General features: G+C 54.4%; 2 protein-coding genes across 4 annotated transcripts in view; one reads left to right on the top strand and one right to left on the bottom strand.

Annotated features, from left to right (window-relative positions):
• CAPN9 (calpain 9) overlaps positions 1-3,342 on the top strand; it is a 33,650-nt gene extending 30,308 nt beyond the window's left edge. For both annotated transcript variants that reach the window (XM_053667323.1, XM_053667322.1), the window contains exon 20: positions 2,585-3,342. Coding sequence is in view for 1 of the 2 variants with exons in the window: in XM_053667322.1 (XP_053523297.1) it covers positions 2,585-2,611 (27 nt within the window). In the remaining variant the exon portion in view is untranslated. The remainder of the gene's footprint in view (positions 1-2,584) is intronic.
• A 9,772-nt stretch (positions 3,343-13,114) lies between these two features.
• The window catches only part of CUNH1orf198 (chromosome unknown C1orf198 homolog), a 28,891-nt gene continuing 19,601 nt past the window's right edge, over positions 13,115-22,404 (bottom strand). Inside the window, exons 3-4 of one of the 2 annotated variants that reach the window (XM_037136751.2) lie at positions 17,326-17,874; positions 13,115-15,695 (exon numbers count right to left, since the gene is read on the bottom strand). In XM_037136751.2, the coding sequence (XP_036992646.2) occupies positions 15,639-15,695; positions 17,326-17,874 (606 nt within the window). In that variant the 3' untranslated portion in view covers positions 13,115-15,638. The remainder of the gene's footprint in view (positions 15,696-17,325; positions 17,875-22,404) is intronic. The other variant, XM_037136752.2, reaches the window with a different exon arrangement.

Here is a 22,404-nt window from a genome sequence, read left to right as displayed (position 1 = left end):
CAGACCTGGAAACTGAGGCATGGAGAGATTAGCCACCTGGAGCCGAGTGAGCTAGCAAACCCTTTCTCCTCCTCCTCCTCCTTCTACCAGATGGGCTCCTCTGCCTGCCTGCCTTCTGAGTTCTGATTTGTTCACTCCCCTTGCTCCCTTAATCCTGCAGGATTCTTGACATGTGTGTGCTCATTGAATGTATACATACGTGCAGGCTCCTCAAAACCCCCAGAAATATACAGCTGCTACCAGTTACAGGGGCTAATGACAGCCACAGTGGTGGAGGAGGAGCCTGATGGCGTTTCAGAGGCAGCAGGGAAGAGGCATCCGAGGTGTGGCTTGCCTTCTCCCCAGGCCCCTGCAGTCCCAGCACCAGCCACCTGGGGTCCACCTAGGGGAGCGAGTAGGAACACAGAGTGACTACAGGCAGCAATGCTTTGTCATGAACTTCAGAGTTGCTCAGACTTGACCTTCATTGTTTTCGGTACAAAATAGACATGATAAGTATCATCACCATGGAAGTGTGAGCTTACCCTACAGTGGCAATCATATTGCCGTATATAAATGTTTCATATGAACACATGCACACCTTGAATCTTTGCAATTGTTATGTGTCCATTATATCGCAATGAAACAAACAAAAACAAGAGCAGGGCACCAGCCCCACCCTGGGCCTGCTGAACCAGGTCTGGCTGGGCGGGGCCCCCAGGGACTCCTCAACACAGTGAAGTTGGAGAACTCTGCTGAATCCTTCTCCTGCCCACAGGCCGGGGACAGACTACTGGACGCTTTCCTTCAACGGCCCCCGTGATTCCCGCGTCCCAGGCTTTCCCTTCTCTGTCTGTGTGTCGTTCTGTCCAGCTCTGCTTTCCCGGGACCTAATGGCGTGGAGCCAGCCCGTGCCTCTCTGTCCATCTCCGAGCTCTAGATCCTGTGCCCACACCCCCTGCTCGGCTCCCTTCCAAATTCACTAGCGACTATGGATTCGGGCACCACTTACTGACTCTTCTGAGACAGCAACCCCCTGCTGAAAGACAGGGGGTGGGGTCTCCCCGCTCCCTGAGCTCTGATTTTGGTCGATCAGCCTGCTCTGTGCCTCGGTCTCACCATTTGTGGAAAGAGATCTAGGCCTAAAACTTATACCCAAACTTGGTAAATGCCATATTGTATAATTTAGCAATTTATCGTGTCGATTCATCACTAATGTTCCCGTGTGCCTAGCCCACACCCCTGGGTACATTTTAAGTACACTAGGACTAGAAACTGGGCATTTTTCTGCTATTCTCTCTCACCTTTCGCATGGACAACACATTCATACACAAAACTCCTCTGATTGATGACTATAAAAAACACCCAGGATTCCCAAGACAGGTGTGCAAACCCACACTGGTCTCCGATGGAAACAAGAGGAACTGCTGGGCCCACCTTCATTTCTCCTTTACCTCAAGGCTTTGCCACCAATAAGCGTGAAGCAAGTGTGACAGTTGCCGCCTGTCCACAGTGCAAGGGGAGCGGGTGGGCTTGGTAGTCAGTGGCCCCGTGGCCAAGGACCCAAAGGGCCAGAAGCACCGAGGAAGCGTTCCATCGCTTCAGGTTCAAGGTGTCATTTCTTATCCAAGTCTCCCCTGGTGTGGGGGCTGGAACGAGCTCTCTCCTGTCCCCCTGGCTCAGGGGACCCGAGTTGTTCAGTGTGCGTTCTTGCCCCTGGCCCGGCGTTAACAACCCTCCAAGACAAATGTTCCTCCTCTCCCTCCCCTGTTTCAACCTGCTCCACTCCAGCTGCGTGTTAGCATCTCCTGGGGAGATTTCGAACCACTGTGCCTTGGCCACACCCCAGACCCGTTCAATCCAGACCTTAGGTGCTGGGACCCCAGCACTGGTGTGTTTTAAATTCCCCGTGGAGTCCCGTGTGTGGTCATGCTCGAGAGCCACCGTTCCGAATGCCTCTTCCTTCCACCCAGGGCGTAGAGACTCTGCCTGAGTCGGCCTCACCAGCACCTTCCCTGCTGAAAGAGTCTGGGTGGCTGCCTCCCATGCCCTTGGCCTTGGCTCATGCTGTGCCCAGGACAGCACGGAGGTGGGAGGGGCAGCAGAGAGGAGAGAAAAAACACATTTACTGGAAACTTGTTCCCCCCAGGGACCACCTGGTGATGAGAAAGGGGGGCATGAGGGACTCAGGGTGGAGGAGGTAAAGAATAGCTCCCCTCTCCCGCAGCCCCTCTGTGATGGGGGCCGCCTCTCTCTCAAGGTGAGGGGACCCCTCACCAGGAGGAAAACGCTCTTTAGGCGACCCTGCTCCACACCTTGGGGAGGCCACTGGACCCACGGGGAGAAAGCATGGTTCACTCTCCGTCTCACCGTCTGCATTTGACCTGAGCTTGCTCAGAAAGGGCTCAGAAGCTCTGGGAAATGCAAAGGGCTGAGAATCTACTGTTTAAATGTTTCCCGTTGAGGCCGAAGTGCATGTCTGCAGGCCGAGTGTTCAGCGAGGCACTCCTGTGGCGGGAAGAACCAGGGCCATTTCTGACCTGGGCGGGAGATGGAGGCTTACCCCCTTCTCTGTCCCCTTCTCTCTGTTTCTTTTTGCTGCCAGTTCATCACCCTGACAATGAACATCTGAGGCCTGCCTGGTGAGAAGCAGCCCGTCCAGCTGGGATTTGACTTTTGGGCCATGAACTTCAGTATGTCTCCTGGTGCAGAGCCCTCACGCCCTCTTCCGTTGTCGACCCCCTTCCTCCCCTGGGACACCTCTCTCCGTCCTGACCTCGAAGACTGAAGTGGACTCCGCGGTGTGGAATCTGTGCTGCCTGTTCCTGAGGCCGCCGCCCCGAGATGGCCGAGGCCACCCACCGTGCCCCATGTCCTGGCCCGGGTGTCTCTGCCAGCCCCTCCTGCACTTCTCTGACCTCCTCCCATGACTAAGTACCCAAAGGTCCAGCGCACAGAGCCCTGGCTTTCATCAGCTCGGTCCCTGGGTGGCCTGACGCAAGAAGGGTCTGCGTGGGGCCCCGAGTGAGCATTTTCTCCACCATGGGGGCGTTTGCTCCCCGGGGCCGACATCAGGGGGTCCTGGTGCTGACTGGCAGGAGTGAACAGTGTGAAACTCTCCGCCCGTCCCCTGAGAGCCGGACAGTCTCTGCTCCAGACAGTCTGTCCCCAGAGCTCCTGGGACAGAAAAGCCCGAGCAGTGCTGCTTCTCCCCAGGGAGTCCAGTTCCAGGTCAGACTGGACTTCATCCCTCCCCTCCTGGGGGGGGGGGAGAAGCAGGGAGGGGGCTCACTCTGGGTCCCAGTCCCAACCCCGAACCGCAAACCCCACCCAGCTGGAGGAATTCGAAATAAAGGATGAGATACTGGCTCACTAAATTCCAGGCCTCGGGTTCTTATGAGCATCCTTGTGGCAGAGGAGGGGGCCTGCAGGGGCGTGCAGAGAGGGAAGGAGGCAGGGTGGATGGCATGAAGATCAAGTTCGAAGCGGAGCTTCATCAGAATCCTGTCTGCCAACTCGGCTAAGGGTGCGGGAGCAGCCGCCTCCCCGTCACTTGCCGACGCTTCCCCGAGCTCCCCAGTAACGGACAACGGTTATTGTAAATAATACACGATCAGCCACTGATAGGTGCTCATTCCATCTGCCATTTACAGCCAACGCCTAGACAAGGCAAATCTATGGAGCAGAAAGCAGGTGGGAGTCCCTTGGGCTGAAGTGGAGGGGGGTGTTAACGGCAAACAGCCGAGGGAACTTCCTGGGTCGATGGAAAAGTCCTAGAAGTAGCTCATGGTGACGAAAACGCATGAAAAGCGTTTGTTTGAACACTTACGGGGGAGGGTTTTGAGAATTTAAATGATCCCTTAATAAAGCCATTAATGAAAAGTAACTGATCTATGAGGTAAGACAGACGTACAGAGAGCAGACAGAAAGTAGGTAAATGGTACTAAATTAATGTCGACCTCAGCAACAGGCTTGTTAAATGGGTCAAAATGATGCCCACGTCCGCGTTTCCTAGTTTCAAGGTGAAGTGCAGTCGTCGCCCATCTTCCGCGGGACAGGGGCTCTCCCAGGGCGCTGGCCGTCAGCTCTCCAAAGCAGTCGGGGCTCCGCGGGACCGTGCCTAAGGGGTTCGTCTGTTCACTCCCAGCTTTTCAGTCACGGAGACCTTGGCTTGGTTCATCTGTCTATTCATCTCCAACTTTTTAGTAAAGATGTCGGCTTGGTTGGGTGAGGTTCAGGCATTGAACAGCCACACGGACACACAGTGGGGCTGCCATGTTCAGTGGATTTGGCCTTGACCGCCCACCCGGACCTCGGACGGGACATTTTAATTGCTGAATGGGGAGTGTGTTCCAGGAGCTCCAGCCCCCGCAGCCCTCTTGCCCTGGGGAAGCCCAGGCAGGTGGGGGTCTGCCCGACCTCTCCAGGGCCAGGGAAGGACTCCTCGGTGACTGCAGTGGATGACAAACACTAGCTCGCCTTCTGACTTCATTGTGTTTGTTCAAAATATCGGTCACGCTTTACAAAGAGCTTGCTTCATATCAGACCATCCGAGAAGGTTGGTTTTCTCGTTCCTGTAAAACAGGTCTTAAAACAACCTCATCTGAGGCTCAGAGGGCTCACCAGCCAGCCGAGGAGCAACTTGGAAAAATCGCCGTGTGCTTCCTGCTCAAGCAACGGCTGCACGGAGACGCCTGAGCCCCCGCCGGAGGAGGCGGCTGCATCCTTCCCGACTGGAGAGTCCAAGATGCTGCAGGATGACCGGAAAATGTTCTCAGTGTGACCAATGACACCTACTGTTTTTATCCTCACCCAAGGATATGCTTATTGATTTTAGAGAGAAAGGAAGGGAGGGGAGGACAGAAACTTCGATGTGAGAGAGAAACGCTGATGGGCTGCCTCTCCTACCGTAACTGGAACCGAACCCATGGCTCAGGTACATGCCCCCCGACCCGGAAACGAATCCGCGACCGTTCGGTTTATGGGATGGTGCTCCAACTAACCGAGCCACACCAGCCAGGGCACTACTGTCGCTTAAAAAAACACCCCTGTACACATTTCAAAGGGAGAGGAAAGCTTTACACCTGAGGGATGGTGTTCCCCGGGTAGGATCCCAGGTTCTGAGAGGAGCTCAGATAAATATTGTGGGTGTGGCCCTTCCTGCTGCCAGCGGCTGCTGCCTGCTCACCTGGCCAGCTTAGCCCCGAAGGTGGCCATTGAGCATCCATGTGTCCCAGCTTCCCTGTGGCCTAACTGACCTGGGCGCAAACTGCACGGTGGGCGACAAGCTGAAACTCCTGTACATACCCCAAGGTGGCATTTGACACATTGTAGCACCGCAGTCCTCAATGAAGGACAATACGAAGGGGAAAACTCTCTGAACGAGGGCTTCTGTGAGCCCTGAGTCCCACCCTTAGCCAGTGGTCCCACACAGAGCAGAGTGGGTGTGAGCCAGGGGACAGGGCCACCGTCAGTCCCTGCCCGGGTGACAGCAGACACTGCCCGGCACACTCCCTCGGGGACCTCCCCTGGTGGGGTGACTCGAGGCACCGGGTCACTAGCGATGAGGCACCGGGTCACTAGCAATGTGTCTCTCCAGCATCTGTGTGAGGTGTCTTGCGGTGGGGGAGATGCGACCATCCCCGCAAATCTAACGGTGTCCACGTGGTCGGGAAGAAGTCCTGCTACTGCTGTGCCCCCGAAGCTTGGCTGGTCCCCCTCACTCCCCGGGACATGGCCAGGCCAGGTGGGGCTGACGGAGAGGTCAGTGTCAATGATGTGCGGGGCGTTGGTGGCACAGAGTTCAGGAGCCGGGACCTCACTGGAAAAGCTCTTCTTGCTCATCCCGTCCCAGGAAAATATTGCCTCTGTTCTCCCTGAGAGCCAGGTTCCGGCTGGCGAAGTGTTCGCTGGCAGGCCCTTCAGTGGAAAAGTAAAAATCCCCACCTCTCCTGCCAAAAGGATGTTCAAATTGGCAGACTCTTCAAACCTGCTTCCAAATTTGCAGGGGTGGGAAGGGGAGAAAGGGAGGGGAGGGGCTGTGAGGGCGGCGTGCACACCAAAGGCAAGCCGTGGACTACGGCAGGGAGCGCAGCAGGTCCGGGGGGCCAGCCCGCAGCCAGCCCGGTGCTCAGGGCCCGTCAGGCCTGGATTTCCAGAAACAGGCTGTGGTGAGGCCCGTGAGGGGGACTCTTTCTCCCGAGTAGCCTGAGGAAATCACAGCTCGGATCATTTGCTTCTAGAGATTCAGGTCTTTCTTTTTTTGCCTCCACGTTCAGGTGGCTGCCCGGGTGCTGAGCTTGGCGAGGGCTCTCCCCACGGAGGGGATGGAGGTGCGGGGTGGGGGCCTGAGAAGCATCATGTCCTTGGAGACTGCTGGTCCCCCTCACCTGCTTTGTGCACTAAACCCCCCAGGCCCCAAACTGCGTTTACAGGCTTCTTCTCTGTTCTAAAGACATCAGGGGGGAAAAAAAGCGTTTTGTAGAGAAAACTGACAACCCAGCTTCGGTGTGTCTGGAAGCTGGAGTGACTTCAAGGGCTGCGAGAAGCCACAGGGAGCATTTCCTTCCTCCGGCCAGGGGCCCTGGAGTCCTCCTCCCCACATCTGCTGCCACCGCCGCACCGGCTCAGGTCCAGAGAACCGGAGGGCGGGGCTGGGCACTGGGGCCTGCTGTCTGCCCCGGAAGAGGCCCCAGGAGACACCCCAGAGCCAGGAGAACAGCAGGAGCCAGTCCTAACGGGAGCATCTGTGTCCGATTACCCGGGAAAAGCACAGCACCCTGGAGGTGCTCATGCAGGGAAGAAATACAAGCGTGATTCAACCAACCCGCCAGGCCCAGCTTCCCCTCAGAGCCACAGAGTCACTGTTACCTGGGTCCCCTCAGGTGCCACCCCCAGGTGCCCTCAGAGGCATACTGCCCGGGGCTGGAGTTGGACAACCCCCCTGTCAGTGTGGAAACCCTGCAGACAGGACTGAGAATGTAGAATAAACTCTATCCCGATTGGTGGCTGTGGTTCAAGGTGAGCGAACCTGTATGCCTGAAGCAACTGGAAACCATTCAAATGTTACTTTGCAAAGGACCTGCGATTGCTTCCTCAGGGGTCTCGCTCTGACTCGGCTCCATCCCTGGAGCTGCTGGAACATTCTGTCCCTGAAGACTCTCCTGCTGAAAGTAGAGACGGATGGGGAAGCTGCACAGACCAGAGGAACACCCTGGGCGTCATAAACTCGCACATCACCGTGTCCCCCAGCCCCGTGGATTCGGGGAAGCTTGAAGGCGGCTGGCCCGAGCTGGCTCGTCTCTTTATTTTATATTTAAGGTGCATTTCTTACAGACTCCTTACAGCAGGGGCCCTTTATAAATCTAGTTTGACAGTTTATGCTTTCTACTCGGAGCATTTAAGCCACTTGCATTTAACATAACTAGCAAATTAGTTGTGCGTGAACCCACCATCTTGATCTTTGTTTTCTATTTATCCCTTTTTTTCCTGTTTTCCTCTCTTCCTGCTTTCTTGCTGAGTAATCTTTAGCATTCCATCTTATTTCCACAGTTAAATTATTATTCATACATCTTTGTTTTAATTTTTAATGGTTGCTACACCATTCACGATTGGTATGTTTGACTCATCACAGAGTCTGCCTTTCGATACTGTATCACTTCATGTGTAACACAGGAACTCGACAAGAGAATGCATCCATTTCTTCCTCCCATCTTTTCAGGTGTCATGCATTTTATTTCTGCAAGAGACATGGGCCACACACAGCGTTATTATTTTTTGCTTTAAACAATTATCCTCCTAAATGTTTTTAAAGCTGAAAAATGGCATTTATATTTACTCCCATAGTTACCATTTTCTGCCCTCTTCCCTCCTTTGTGCAGATGCAAGCGTCCGTCTGGTATCATTTCCCTCTTGCCTGAAGAACTTTGTTTAATATTTCTTGTAACGCAGGTCAACTGGGGACACATTTTCTCAGCTTTTGTGTATGTATACAAAGCTTTTATTTAGTCTTCAGTTTTTAAGGATTGTTGTTGTTGGATTTTGAACTTGAGGTTGACAGTTTCATTTTTCCCAGTACTTGAGAGATGTCATTCCATTTGCTTCAAGCTTGCATATCTTGAGATGAGAAGTCTGCCGTCATGTGGTCATTCTCTCCACCCCCCTGACCCACCCTACTTTCTAACATGTCTTTTTTATCTCCGGCTGTTTTTATAAAGTTTCTGTTTATTACTTTCAGCCACTTATAGCATTGTGTGTGTGTGTGAGTTCATCCTGCTGGAAATTCATTGAACTTCTGGAATCTGTACATTTATTGTTATCAAATTTGGGGAAGGTTGGTCATTATTTCTTCAAATACTTGTTGCATCAGCCTCCCTCTCTCCTCCTTCTGGGACTGATTACTCACATACTGGATCACTTAGTGTTTTCCCACACGACACTGAGGCCCTGTTCACCCCTGCCCCACCCCCCTTATTTTTGCTTCATTCTGAATAATTCTACTGCTGTCTCCACATTTACTTGTTTCTGAAGTATATCATCTAACTTTAATATATTCCAGTGAAATTCTCATTTCAGATATTTATTTTTAAAAGTTCCACTTCTTTCTTTGAAACATTTTACTTTACATATTTGGGCAGATGGATCATATGAATAAGAGCTGTTCTAAAATCTGATTTCCATCATCTCCCTCATTTCTGGGCTGGTCTCCTGATTGACTGTTCTCCTGTTTGTGAATCACAGTTCCCTGCCTGCTCATGTCTAGTCATTTTGATTAGCTGCTGACCATCATGAAGTTTAGGTTTCTTGCTAATTTTGTGATGTTTGTATAAAGAATGCAGGACGAATTCTGGCAGGCAGCTAAGTTCCTTGTGAATTGGTTTGATTCCTTTATGTCTTCTTTTAAAGCTCTTTTACAACAGATCTAAAGTACCCGTTATTCTAAGGCTAACAGCCCCACTTCCAGCGCATGGTCCCCAGGATCTCTGGTGGGAGCCCCACGTGTTCAACATGATCTGCGCTCCACCTGGGGGCGATCTGAGCGAACCCTGGCCTTGTTTGAACTCTGGGACGTGTTTATCTGACAGCTCCCTGATTACTGCCTTCTCCCTGGAGGCTGTTCCTGCCCAGCCCATCAGGGTTTCACCTGACACTTGCACCAGTCTGGTCTTTGGCCAAAGACTTAAGGGAACCTCTATGCAGATTTCTGGAGCTCTTCCTCTCTGGAGCTCTGCCCTTTCAATTCTAGCCCCTGTGGCCTTTCCAACTCCAAATGCATTCTCCTCGCCTCAGCAAGACTGCCAGGCTCCATCTGGACTTCCCCCCCCCCCTTTCCCGCACTGCAGTCCAGAAACTGCCTCCGAGAGACTCAAGGAGCATTCAGTGCATACTTCTGGAGCTCCTTCTCTGCACACTTCCCTCCTACAGACCCCAGCTCCCTTTTCCTCCCCAAACTCATTCTTCTCAGCTCAGGAAGACCTGCCCCACGGTCCAGACAGTGCCTATGTCAGGAAGCCAGGGCAGTCTTACGGCACATACACTCCTGCAGCTCCTGTACAAGGTGTAGCAAAAACACACGTACGGTTTTTTGTATCAAAAACAATACAATAATCAGTAAGTAATAAAAGAAGAAACTGTTTCCCACACTCACAACTGTAAACCTGACTTTCGCCTCTCCCTGTATTTTCTCTCATTTTATGGTCGTTTACGACATGAGGGTAGGTCTTCTCGCAATTACTCTGCCATGGCCAGAGCCAGCAATCTCGTTCACGTTGAGCAATTTTTAAGTACAAATTTGTTTGCACGGCCCTGTGCTCAGCCTGCCTCCTCCTCCTCTGCAGTGTGAGCCCATGAGGGCAGCATCTGTGTGTATCAAACGCTACTGAATCCCCGGGCCCGGCACCAGGCTGCGACACAGTAAGAACTCGGAAGAAAAATGGGGCGCTGTGATCCTGAGGCCACGTCGATCCTGGATCGATGGACAGAGACCAGCTCAGGGGGTGGTGGGCCGAGAAGGGGCACCTGGCACCGAGCACACGGCCACGGCACAGGTGTTGCCAGGGTTTCCTGTGGGTCTCACTTCCAGTCTGCACTGTCCCTGCGACACACGCTCTGCACTTGGACCTGGACACTGTCCCACACACACGCCCCAAAGACTGGCAGTAAATGCTTCAAAACGCCGGTATTGGGTCAAAGCAGTAGACGGTGTTTCCCACACTTCGGTGATACGGTTAGAAAACTGTAGAAAACTCTGAAAGACCTTCACATGTGTTACGGTGCATGAGTTTGTCACGTGACGGGTTCTCAGGTGGGGCAAACTTCGGTTTGCTGGGTAACTGACGAACTGGCCAACTGACGAAATCGGCTCCCTGGCCCCGCCCAAAACAGCTGGTGTGATTGCATCTACACAGATTACAACCAGAGATGAGCCTCGGAAGATCCGAGCAGTGCTTGGCCACCGGCCACCGCCAACCCGACACACTAGAGAAACCTATGAGCCTCCTGTCCGACATGAGAGATAAGTAGCAGACGCAGGTTGTGAAAAACACCAACTTCCTTTGCAGGCAGGCGCCCGCTGGCACATCACCATGGGTCCATGCAGATCTCTGCTCTTCTTTCCCGCCTCCCTGATTCCCGCCTCTGCCACCTCCATGGGGGCCGGCATTCTACGGTTGAGTCTGTCTTGTGTTACGCGCATGTTTTTAATTGATGCAGATGGCGTATTGTTCTGTATTCCATTTTTGTTTGCTGCTTTGATTCACTGAGTAATACATTTGTGCAGACCCACCCAGGCTGCCACGTGGACAGCTCATATGCTGCTTTTAGGTGCCACAGAATGACCCCTGGTGAGGGCGTCCCATTTCATCCAACAACCTTCCCGTGACGGACGGGTGTCACCTTGCCCCCGTTCTCACAAACGGCACCGCAGTGAACAGCCCTGTGCCCACCCTGTCAGCGCCTGCGCTAAGACTTCCTTTCAGACTTTCGTCACAGAGTGGAACTGTGGGGTCGCAGGACACATGGTGAAACACTGCCACATTGCTCCCGAGACCGTGTCTGCACAGTTCGTCTATCCCGGGGTTTTGAACCCCAGCACTACCGACGTCTGGGACCAAACCCTTCGCCATGGGGCCTGAACCGGGCACTGGGGGACGTTTGGCAGTGTCCCTGGCCTCTGCCCACCAGACACCAGGCTCTCCCCACCCAAGTGTCCGGCCGGGGTGGGGGTGAAACTGCCACTGGTCGAGAGCCGCTGCCCTAGCCCATTTCTGCCATCACCCAATTCTCTCTACTTTTCTCTCCGATAACCGGCTACCTGATGCACCTTTTCACATGCTTTCCAGTTTTTAAGGGTTTTCCCTACTGTTCCCTCTCTGCTGCGGTTGCTGGCCTCCCGCTGCTCTGCAGGAGCGCCCTCTGAATCCCCGATGCCGGTCCTTCACTGCCGAGGACGTAGCCAATGTGCTCTCCCATCCTTCCAGCTCATTAGTTCTACCCATGCTCACTCCACGGACAACAACCCTTCATGTCCACATACAAGATGCAGCAGGCTGCTTTGTGGTTTGCACTTTTGAACTTTCATGAAAGAAGCCCTTCCTTGCCCTTGGTCACGAGCTAGGCCCTCCGAGCTTCCCACCTTCGCCTTCTTTCATTTGGTCTGGACTCCATGCGCAGCTCCCTAGTGCCCAGTGGTGGGTATTTCCGTCTCCATGCAGTGGACCCAGCCACTTGATTCCGGCGGTGCCACTCGATTGTAAACTAAGCTCCCACGTGCGGGGGCGTGCACTCGGGCTCTCGGTCTGCTCTGGTGGAACCCGCGGCCCTGCAGCAATGCCCACAGATGTGCTTCTGCGGCTCCGTGACGTGCTTCCATAACTGAGGGCCACACCCCTATCCTTCGGTGAACGATGAGCCTGCAGGTTCATGTAAATTTGTCAAATTTCTCAGAACAGCCAACTGCAATTTTTGCCGAGGTTGCACTGACTTTATAAAACGACTTGGGGGAAATGACGTTTTTAGAATATCGTTACCCCACCCGGGATCATCGCGTCTTCCTCCAGTCATTCTATTTCATTTTTGTAGTTTTCTTTAAAGAAGTCCTCACATACTGGTCGAAGCCGAGTCCTGGACACTTTACGTCTCTGGCTGCTGTGAGGAGTTGGTACCTTTTGATTCACGTTTCCAGTTGGAACCACCGCCCTTGATTTTTAAGTTGTTCTTACATCCAGAACTGCCTGCGTTGGGGGAATTCAGCCTCACTGGTTTCCCTTCTGGGGCCCCCCATCTTCATATTGACGCGCCCGGAAGGCTGTTAAGTTCGATAGAAGACTGCATATGAGCATGGAATCAGGCCTCCCCGATGGCGGGAAGGGCCCTATAAATACCCCACCCCCGGCAGAGCGCTCTCTTGCCCCCAGATTCCCTGTCTTCCCTCCTGGCTGCAAAGTGTAAACAGGCCTGGGCATATCTTGTCTTTATGTGGATGGCTCCCCCTTGCAAAGAAACACTTCTTTAAAAAAAAAAGATATATTAGGACCACATGCTGAGCTACCATCCAAGCTGCCAAACACACAGGCTCGGGAGCTATCACACCTCCTCTCCTCATGGGCAGACGCACCAATGCAAGGCCTGCGGGCCCACCCACCTCCCCACGGTCACTGTACAGCACAAGTCAGCAGGTACAGTCACCTGCTCACCCAGAAATTCCTGCTCGCAAGGCGGCGAGGCCCCACTGGCCACCTGAGTCACCGTTTTCCTGATGGGTATCCGTTTTAGAAGTGCATTCGCCTGCACATTGATGAACCAGATCATCTGGCCAGGCTTGATGAGTTTCTTCCGAGGAAGACCAGCTCAGCCAGGCTCAGTGTGAAGGGTCTCTGGGGAGACAGCACCTGCCCTGCCTCGTCGGTCACTGGCTGTGAGAAGCATGTCACCCAAGGGTGTTCTCGAGCCCTCTAGGACACAGCCCACCATATCTCCCGGGGGCCTGTGCACCTCGACACTGTTTCCCACCGACCTTCAGGAGACCCGGGGGGGGGGGGGCCTCCTGAAGCGGTTTAGCACTGGTTTAACCAGTAAGAATCCATTTCTTCTCTCCGTCCATCCCTGCCCCAGCAGAGGCCCAAACAGACATGCCTAGGATATTTTAAATGGCTTTATTAAAGGTTATTAATATAAAATACAACCAAGTTACAAGTAGCCAGTAGGAATTTTCATTTCTGAAAACGTGTATCAAAGAAAGAGAAGCGCAAAGAAAGGGAGGCCGCTCCGTCCACGCAGGGGCTGCGACCCCCACTGTTCCCAAAGTTGGCAGCAGGCCCGGGGGCTTGGGGGAGGGGGACGGACCCCCCAGGGGAAAGAACTGAGACTAGTTTCTGGCTTCTTGGGAGAGATTTTGCAAAATACAATCACCCAAAGCGAGACACTGACTGCTTGAGCTGAATCCCAGGTACAGGGGGTGGAGGTGGGGGAAATCCAAAAACACAGAGGCTGCAGCTGAAAAGTATTTTTAAAATAATAAATGGAAACTCCTGATACACAGCGGCGGGGGGGGAAGGTGGTGGACATAAGAGCTTAATTTTCCCTTATTTGGATGCACTGAAGGTAGATTCCCAGGAGAACGGGAAAGGAACCATCTTTGTATCTAGGCTGCCATGGTTACAAGCACCCCCCCCCCCAAGGTCAGGCAGGATACTGACTAGGAGTCGGATTCTTCCAAGCTTCACTTCTCTCCCTCCCATCTCCATACTTCTGAAAGTATGGAGCAAAACAACTCGACTTCAGGACTCCCTCTAGGATTTCTGGGTTCAAAGGGGATACTGGGCTTAATGGGAAAGTGGGAAAGAAATCACAAGTGTCTCCCAGAAGAACAGACGGATCACGTTGGCCTAAGCATCCCAGGGCCCAGATCTTCTCTGCTCTCAACGCGAAGGAGCACCAACTCACATCTGCGCATCTCATTTTGAAGGGACCCCGCTTTCAGACCTGCGTTCTAAGACAGCTCAATGCCCCCACTGAGGCCGGGGTATGCCGGGCGCCAGCCTCCGCGGCTGGCCCGAGGGGCCGGCACCCTGCTGTGGTGCCCCAGATGGGATTTCTAGGCTCCTTTCCCTCACCGCCGCTCTAGAAACCTGTGTTCCCTTTTATAGTTCAACTATACTTAAGTGGTACAGGGAAAAAAAACCTGCATTTGCCATAACAGAGTCACCAGAGGAGGAAGGTCAGCTCCAGTGCCCCGAGGAGCCAAATGAGGTTTCGGAACATTAAGAATTGGCAGGAACCAAACCACACGTTGGCTAAGCCACAGCTTTGGCAGAAACTTTCCTGGAAAAAATAAGAACGTTGCCACGTGCTTCCCCTTGAAGCCAGATAAAATATTCTGGAAATCATTTCAGATTTGTCCTATGAAACAAGGAGGCATTTTTTAAAAAGACTCACTTTGATATTGAGACCAGGCGTAGGCTGGCAGGACTCCCTGGGATTAAGGCGTCAGGTGAGGAGAACACAGTGAGAGGTGCCGTGCAGACCACACTTGGGCGTGTCCTGCAGGTTCCTGCAGCTCAGGGGCCAGGCGCCGCCCCCCTCAGAGCAGCAGTGGGGGGAGGTCCAACTCCGGGAGATGCCGTTGCTATGACCACAAAGGTCTCCAGGAGGCGCTGCTGGGCCCCAGCAGGAGCCGGACTCTTCCACTTCCGGGGGCACAGGGTTGGGGGAGGGTCCGCGGTGACGCAGCCGGACCAGTCCTTGGGATGAAGGCGCCCCTGCCGCGCCCACGCGGGGAGGTCTAACACAACTAGTCGGGAGAGCCCTGTCCGCCAGCGACACCTGCCATCAGCCCTTCCTCCCGCGGGTGCCCAGGACAGGGGACACCCACAGGCCACAGGAGCGGCAGAGAACTTCTAAAAGTGGTAGCCCTACAACCGCTAAATCTAGATACAAAATAATGCAAAGTTAATACAAAACTTTGAAACATGCAACTCTTCAACAAGGACAGTTTGAATAAGTATCGGGGCCGCTTAAAGACGCCCTCTGCCTCATGTCAAGCCTGTCCCCTGCAAACGACACAGGGCGGAGGGTGGCACGCGATTCGAGAAACAGGGCTTCAGGGATAGAAGCCCGGGACAGCTGGGAGCATGGGGTGGGGCAGGGTGTGTGGGGGGGGGCAAACCTTTCCGTGGTCACAGCCAGCATGCTGATGTCACCGTCCCCCGGCACATCACTAACCATCACCCATCAAAGGTGACCCCACACGTTCAAAAACCGGGAGGGGATAAAGGGGGAGGGGGCGGAAATCACTTTTACAATGTTGGTGACATGGTGGAGAAAACCCTTTCTCCGAGGAGGGGGGAACTGGGTGCAGCTGGAACGGAAGATTCATTTGCAAGGTTGACTGAACTCCAACAGTCTTAAAAAATTCCGGATGTAAAACGTGTTATCAAATCACTGAAAATAGTGTGTATCTCTGGTCTTACCAAAAAAGGGGACACTGGAACTCTGGACAAGGCAATATCTACCAGTTTCCAAAAGACTAAGAAATTTGCGTACAGGAACCAGAAAACGACCCAGGAAATGCCACACTTTGCGTCCTCCGCCACACCATTCTGGAAAACATTTGGGGGGTTCTCGTTTTTTGGTGGAGGTTTTTTTTTCTGGTCTACCACAGTTTACCAGTTGTCCAGAAAATCGAACCCCGTCTTCAAGATGGCACTGCTTGAGCTGACCTGCCGGGAAGACAAAAACATCAAAGTAAGGCAGGAGGGTTTTTTTTAGTTTTGCGTAATCTAAAAACAGCATCTCGTTTAAAATGACCCAAATGAAACAGACTGCCTCTGTCTCAGAAGCTCCCTGCCCTCAATTTGCCTCGGAGCCTGGAACCAGAAAATTAAATAGAATTCAATGCAGGCTCCTATCCCTAGCCATGTCTGTGAGCAGCTTCCGGACCCACCCACAGAGAAAAGGACAAAAGCGTATCTTTTCTCTTCCTGGAAGACAGGCACGTTTACATTTAGTCGTCGTGGAATCAGAGAACATGGTACAAATGGAGCCTTTCTAATGTTACACACAACACACAACTTGCAAAGTTGAGGGACTAAAAAAAATGGGGAGGGGATGTAAAGCTTCTTTCAGATTACGTGGAAGGTTCTGTGGTTTCCCTAACCCAGGGACATTTTTCATGTCAAGGACCTACTACGTGAATGACAAGGGTAAGTTCGGGCTGTCCCAGGCTGCGGCCATATTCAGACACGTCTCGACAGGCTCCCGCCAGCCCTGTGACTAAGGTGCCCCTTTGTTCTGATCCAGCACAGCAGATATCCCTGGGTGGCCAGCAGCCTTCCTGGGCAAGGACACTTTGACAACCCACCCTCCACGCAGCTGGCAAACGCAAAGTGCGTCCGTGGCAGCAATGGGCCACGCAACTTCCCTGGCAGCCTGGCTCCAGCCCAGTTCTGCCGCATCCGCATTGGAGAGTGAGCGAGCCAAAGTGGAAAAAACTAAGGGGCTCAATCGAGTTCTCCTTTTTCTGGTTGCCTAGCAGTTTCTTCAACCTAGGAGCATCTCACTCTGGGCTTTGCGCTCAGAGAGCTGTCCTTTCAGAGGATCTCGGACTCCTGAGTCCCCTTTCCCCAAATGCGGTCCTGCATCTCTTACGATGGAGACTCTCCACTGAGCTAGGCAAGAACTTCCTCTGGAGGAAGAGCCGACTGCTGAGGGTCAGAGAAAGATGCCCAGTCGGGCAGAGAGGCAAGTGGAGCCCGTCTGAGAGGAGCTGAGGGCAGGAAGACTAGACACACAGAGGGAGGAGATGGGCAGGGAAGGGAGGACCCAAAGCCCTGGCTAAAGACCGGGGTACACCCAAAGGAGGGCAAACCCAAACCCACCAGCTGGAGGGTGGACCTGCAGCTGATGGGAGGAGGTGGGCAGGGCACCCACCACTGCATTTGGGAAGCACCCAGAGGATGACCAGGGCCCAACCACAGAACACCCACCCATAAAAACTGGGCAAGGGACTTGAAGAGACGTTTCTCCAAAGGAGATATTCAAGTGGTCACTGAGCAACAGGGAAAGACACTCAGCATCACCAGTCATCCGAGACGTGCCAATCAAACCCACAGCGAGACAGACCGTATTAGCATGGCTGCGATCTGTCTCGCTGGGCCTCCTGCTCACAGGAATTGATGCAACCACTCTGGAATGACCACGGGGCCGGCAACTCCTCCTCTCGGGTACACCCCGCAGGACGGAAGCAGGACCTCAAACAGCTACCCGCACATCCGTGTTCACGGCAACGTAGTTCACAACGGCCAAGAGGTGGAAACGCCCATGTCCCTCCTGGAGGAAGGGGCCACCCACCTGCACAGGTGCGGGTTCTGAGAACAGCTCATCCTCCACGTCGTCCCTGTCCCCCGGGCCAGCCACGGAGCAGGGCTGCTTGCCCACGGGCTCGGAGGGGACTGCCTCCTCCACTGGGCTGGCGCTGGCCTGCACCGGCTGTGGCCCCTCGCGCTCCACAGCGGCACTGGAAAGAACACGCGGCTCCGGGCGCAGGGGGCCGGGCCTCTCCGCCTCGGCTTCCCTGTCCTTCGGGGCAGGGTCCTGCCTGTAACAGGCCGGCAGGACCTTTTCACCTTTCTCCATGGACTTGATCTGGCTGGGAGTCAGCGACTGGAACTCGGCCTCGGGCCCCTCCCCGCGCGACCGCTCCGCGTTGATCTTCCAGAAGGACGCTTCCTCCTCCTTCCGGGCAGGACCCAGGGCATCCAGGCTGGAGGACTTGCTGCCCTGGGGGGGCCGGAGGGCCTGCGAGCCCTGAGTGGCTTTGGGTGGATGCCTAGGCTCGCTGGCGGGGCCGCCGCTCGGCTCCTGGATGGATAAGGCAGAGATGCTGAACTCCATCTGACTCTGCGCCGGGCACAGGGGGGAGAGAGCAGAAAGTAACCTTTGGAACCAACCGGAACAGGTGCGCCTGCTCACGCAGCCCACCCCCGCCACCAGCAGCAGTGTGAGCCCCTTGGGTCCGTTTTCTGGAACTTTCTTGCTCTGATGCCAAGGCCTCGCCACAGCCCACGCTACAAACAGCTCAGAGACTCCCAACTCCTTCTGCCTATTAGGGCCCTCTCTGCTGGGCAGGCAGAGCACTAACTGGCCTCCTCCGGAACAATTCCACGGCCTTCCGGAGGAGCTGCTGGTGGGCGGCCACCCTCCCTGGGAGGGTGACGAGGGTCAAAACCCAGCCCCTGCCCCGGCCTCTTCCCCCGGGGACCTGCATCAGCGAGCAGGAGTCAAAGAAACCAACAGAGCCAGACGTTGCCTTCCTGGTCCAAAGCAATGATGTCCAGGGCAGGCCTGAGAGCACTGCAGGGACCCAACCTCCTCCTCCGGCCCCTCACACCTGCTCTGAACTGAAAGGTGTCTCTCAATTCACACATTGAAGCCCTAACGCCCAAAGTGAGGGTGTTAGGAGGTGGGGCTTGTGGGAGGGGATGAGGCTTAGGTGAGGTCAAGAGAGGGGGGGGTCCCACGACGGAGCTAGCACCCTTGTGAGGAACACTGGAGAGATTTCTCTCCACCATGGGAGGGCACAGCAAGAAGGCAGCCGCCTGGGAACCCAGAACAGGGCCCTCACCGGGACCCAACCACACGGGCCCCCTCTGCTCTGCCTTCATCCTGCAGAACTGCTAGAAGTCAATGCCTGCAGTTCAAGCCGCCCCGTCTGTGGCATTTGTTCCAGCGGCCTGAGCCAAGCAGGGTGGCACGTCACTCCAGAGGCGTCCTCCCGAGACGGCCCCACCGGCACGGCTGTGCTGGGCTCACCATTGCAGGTCCTGTAAGCCAGGACGCCACCCCCCCCCACCTGAGATCGTGGACGCTGGAGGCCTGGCACCCAGCACGGCCACGCCCCACACCTGAGAGCCCCAGAAATGCTTTCTGCAACCCGATGCTGCTCGATCTCTAAAAACGATAGTGCTGAGCTGTTCTGACCGACAAATCGCGACACGGAAAAACGAAAGCCTCTCTGGATCTGAACCCGCAGGAGGACGCCGTCTCCCACGCCCGGCAGAATACGTGACCGGCCGTCTCGACCCTCCTAATGTCGGTCTGGACGATGCCTCTCTTCCTCACCACTTCTGCTCCCCCTCTTCCGCACGCTTGCAAACGCTTGCAAACAAAAGTAATTACACTACAATAGAGACACTTTGCGAACTAGAAAAAAGAAGAAGAAAATAACTGACTACCCTTACCTCTCCCATAATCATTACTCCTTTTTGGATGTTTGTTTAATCTCATTCATATGCGTATTTTATGAGGCTGCTGTCCTATAATGCCTATAATTTGGAGCATTGTTTTCTCACTTAATAAAAGCGTCCTCCATGGTGCCACATGGTCTTTATAATTCTAATGGGCACAAGATGTTTCATAGAGTGACTGTCCCTCCACCTACGTAGCCACTTCCTTACTCCGGGACAACTCTCTGCTTCTAATCTGTGGTTATGATTAAGGTCACCGCGGATGGCTTCATGCACACAGCTGCGCCCCATGTGGAGTTCATCTCTTCAGACAGACTTCCAGAAGCAAAACATGGACATACAAAGGGGTTTCCTACATGGTTCTAGACGCATACAAACTACCCCATTTGTTTCCCAGGACCCACCCCCTTTCTTGGAGTCAGCGGCTCCCTTGTCACCACTGAGTGACATCATGTAAAACCATGTTCACTTATACACGAACCATGGCCCTTTGTGACCTTAATGCCCAGCCTTCACTTAATAAATGGTCGGCGCAGGTATTTTCCTTTTGACGAACAGCCCTCCCCCCATCGGGCGCGGAATGTTAAGAAGAGAATGAAAGCGCTGGTCTTCCTGTGCAAACTGCAGGCCCTGAACCTGGAAGCCACCCGTTCCCTCCGTCTGAGACTCCAAAGCCTGCATTCCGAAGACCAGAGGTCAAGGCCCAGAGGAGATGACGAGGCCACGAAGAACTCGAGATCCAGTCACAAGCACAGGCCGCCATAAAGCTCGGCGTTGTAAGAAATAAAGACACCAGAGCTCCTGCCCCAGCCAGGTTCACCAGGTGTAGGTTTCTGAAAGCGGCCAATGCCACGGGCACCCTTTGCGGGGGGTGCTTTTTGTTTTCCGAATTTTCTTTCTGCAGATGAGAGACGGGAGGTTTGGAGCCAGTCCATTAAGAGTCATGCAGCTGAGGCTTCAACCTGGATCAGGCCCGTCCAGGGCGTGAAGCCATGCTGGGCACCAGGGCACCGATCCGAAGCCAGGGACCAGCAGGGAGCCACCCACGGGCAGGGCAGAGAGCCCGGTACCTGGCAGGATTGCTGTGCAACTATGTCAAGGACCTGGTTTGGTTTTTAAAGGTCTGTTTCTGAGTAAACCCCGTGCCCTCGGCATTCTTCCAAATCCCACAACAGAATAGATGCTGTTGAGCACCGAGATGATGGTTTCTTTAAATAAGCAAATTAAAAATAGCTCGGAAGTGGGGACTAAGACTCCAGAACGGAGCTGACTTTGATCTGGAAATTGTAGTGTCAGACGGCTCTTCGAAGTGAGCCCTCTGTCGAGCCCCAGGCTTTTTTAGGATCAGCAATTTCTCCGGTGGGGGTGGGAGTGGAGGCCTGCCTAGGGGCCTCTGGAAAGCTAGGCCGGACATTTGTCTACAAGGAAGGCAGCCACGGGCGGAGCCAGGGACGCTGGGGAGAGAGGGCGCTCACAGCGCTTCCAAGACTGCTCCAGGCATGTCGAAAGGGCACCGGGGCAGCACTGAGCTGGATGTGACATTCTCAAGCAGAAGGACAGAGACTGTTCCCATGGCTCTTGGACGTGTCACAGCTCCTCGAGGAGGGCGTCACCTGGTTGGGGGACAGGCTCTGCTGACAGAACTAGTTACCTGGCTTGGAGGCTTTAGGGCAAAAATGAGGCAAACAAGAACTTACAGAAGAAAACCACCCCGGCATATCTGATTCCCAGTTGTTCTCCTGAGCATATGCTGTTTTGTATTTCTCAAATAAGACTATACTCTCCTGACTGGTGTGGTGCAGTGGACTGAGTGCCAGCCTGTGAACCAGAAAGGTCCAGATTGCCAGCAGGGCCAATGCCTGGGTTGTGGGCCGGGTCCCCAGTTGGGGGCGTGTGAGGGGCAACCAATCAATGCACTGCTCACACATGGATGTTTCTCTCCCTCTTTCTCCCTCCCTTCTTGTCTAAAAAGTAAAATAAATAAAAAAGACTACAATCTCCTTTAAAAGTTTCCTCCCCACTGCTCGCCCTGGACGAAAAGGGTTTGTTGCTTGTACTTAAAGGTCACACCCTTGGGACGGGGCCGGGAGGAATGGGCAGAAGGGGCCCAGCGTCTGTCTCCCTGTGTCGACCCCGTCCTCCCTGCCCCAGACTCCTGCAGGGGCAGACGAGGCCGCGTCTGGGGGAGCCACCCATCCAACCTGGAAGGGCGGCCTGGGGATCCCAGTCTGTAAAGGTGCCTACACACAGCAACAGGGCAAAGGAAAAAGGCCCAAACTCACCTGCAACCCCGTGCAGTCACACTTGCAGGCCATAAGGAAGGGGCACCTTTCCCTCGGGCAGCCTTTGCCATTTTGTTTTTAAAAACCGATTTGAGAGAGAGAGAGCTACTTGCTGTTTTTATGCTGATTCTCGCACGAGTCCTGACCAGGGATTGAGACCAAAACCTTGGTGTGTTGGGATGACGCTCTGACAACTGAGCCGCCGGGCCAGGTCGGCCTCTGCTGTTTCAAAGGAGGCTTGATTGCTTCTCGCTTCGGTGACCCAACTCCAGCAGGGCTCCCCTCTCTGGTGGCCACTGACTCTCGCCCTTCTCTCCCAGACCGGGCTTACCCTGGGCAGCCTCTGCTAGCGCAGTTTCTCCCTGGAGATGCCCCCCAGCTCCTCCTGGGGCCCCAGACGACCCCCACCCAAGGGGCTTCCAGACACCACTCACTTGCCCGTCCCCTTCCTCCCCTCTAACGTGCCCCTCCTCAGTGATGGCAGACCCACCACCAGCTACTCGACCCTGAACGTGGGCTTTTTTCTTTGGCAAGAAGGGAGTAACAATCACCCTTTACCCCATTAGACTATTGTGAGACCCCATGAGCAGGGGGGCGCCCCTCAGGGTTTCAGATCAGGGCCCAGCACGTAGTAAGTGCTGGGGAAATGCACTCGACTCTGCTCTCCTGGCTCTGCATGGTCTGAGGTCAGCAGAAGTCCACCTCCATGACCCCCAGCTACGACGGCTCCTCGTGCACTTCCTCTGGTCACCAGGGCAGAGAAGGTGGTGACTGGTGCTGGGTTCAATGCTACCCTGGAGTCCCCCTCTCTGGGAACCCAGGAGCGGGCCGTGAAGTCTGGGATAGACAGGCACTGTGACCTCCTCACCTCCCAACAGGCCTTTGAAGGCCATGCCAGGCCG

This window comes from Artibeus jamaicensis, unplaced genomic scaffold, assembly GCF_021234435.1.
Source record: "Artibeus jamaicensis isolate MK-2021 breed Jamaican fruit bat unplaced genomic scaffold, CSHL_Jam_final contig_467, whole genome shotgun sequence".
NCBI lineage: Eukaryota > Metazoa > Chordata > Mammalia > Chiroptera > Phyllostomidae > Artibeus > Artibeus jamaicensis.
This window is presented reverse-complemented; position numbering and strand designations above follow the sequence as displayed.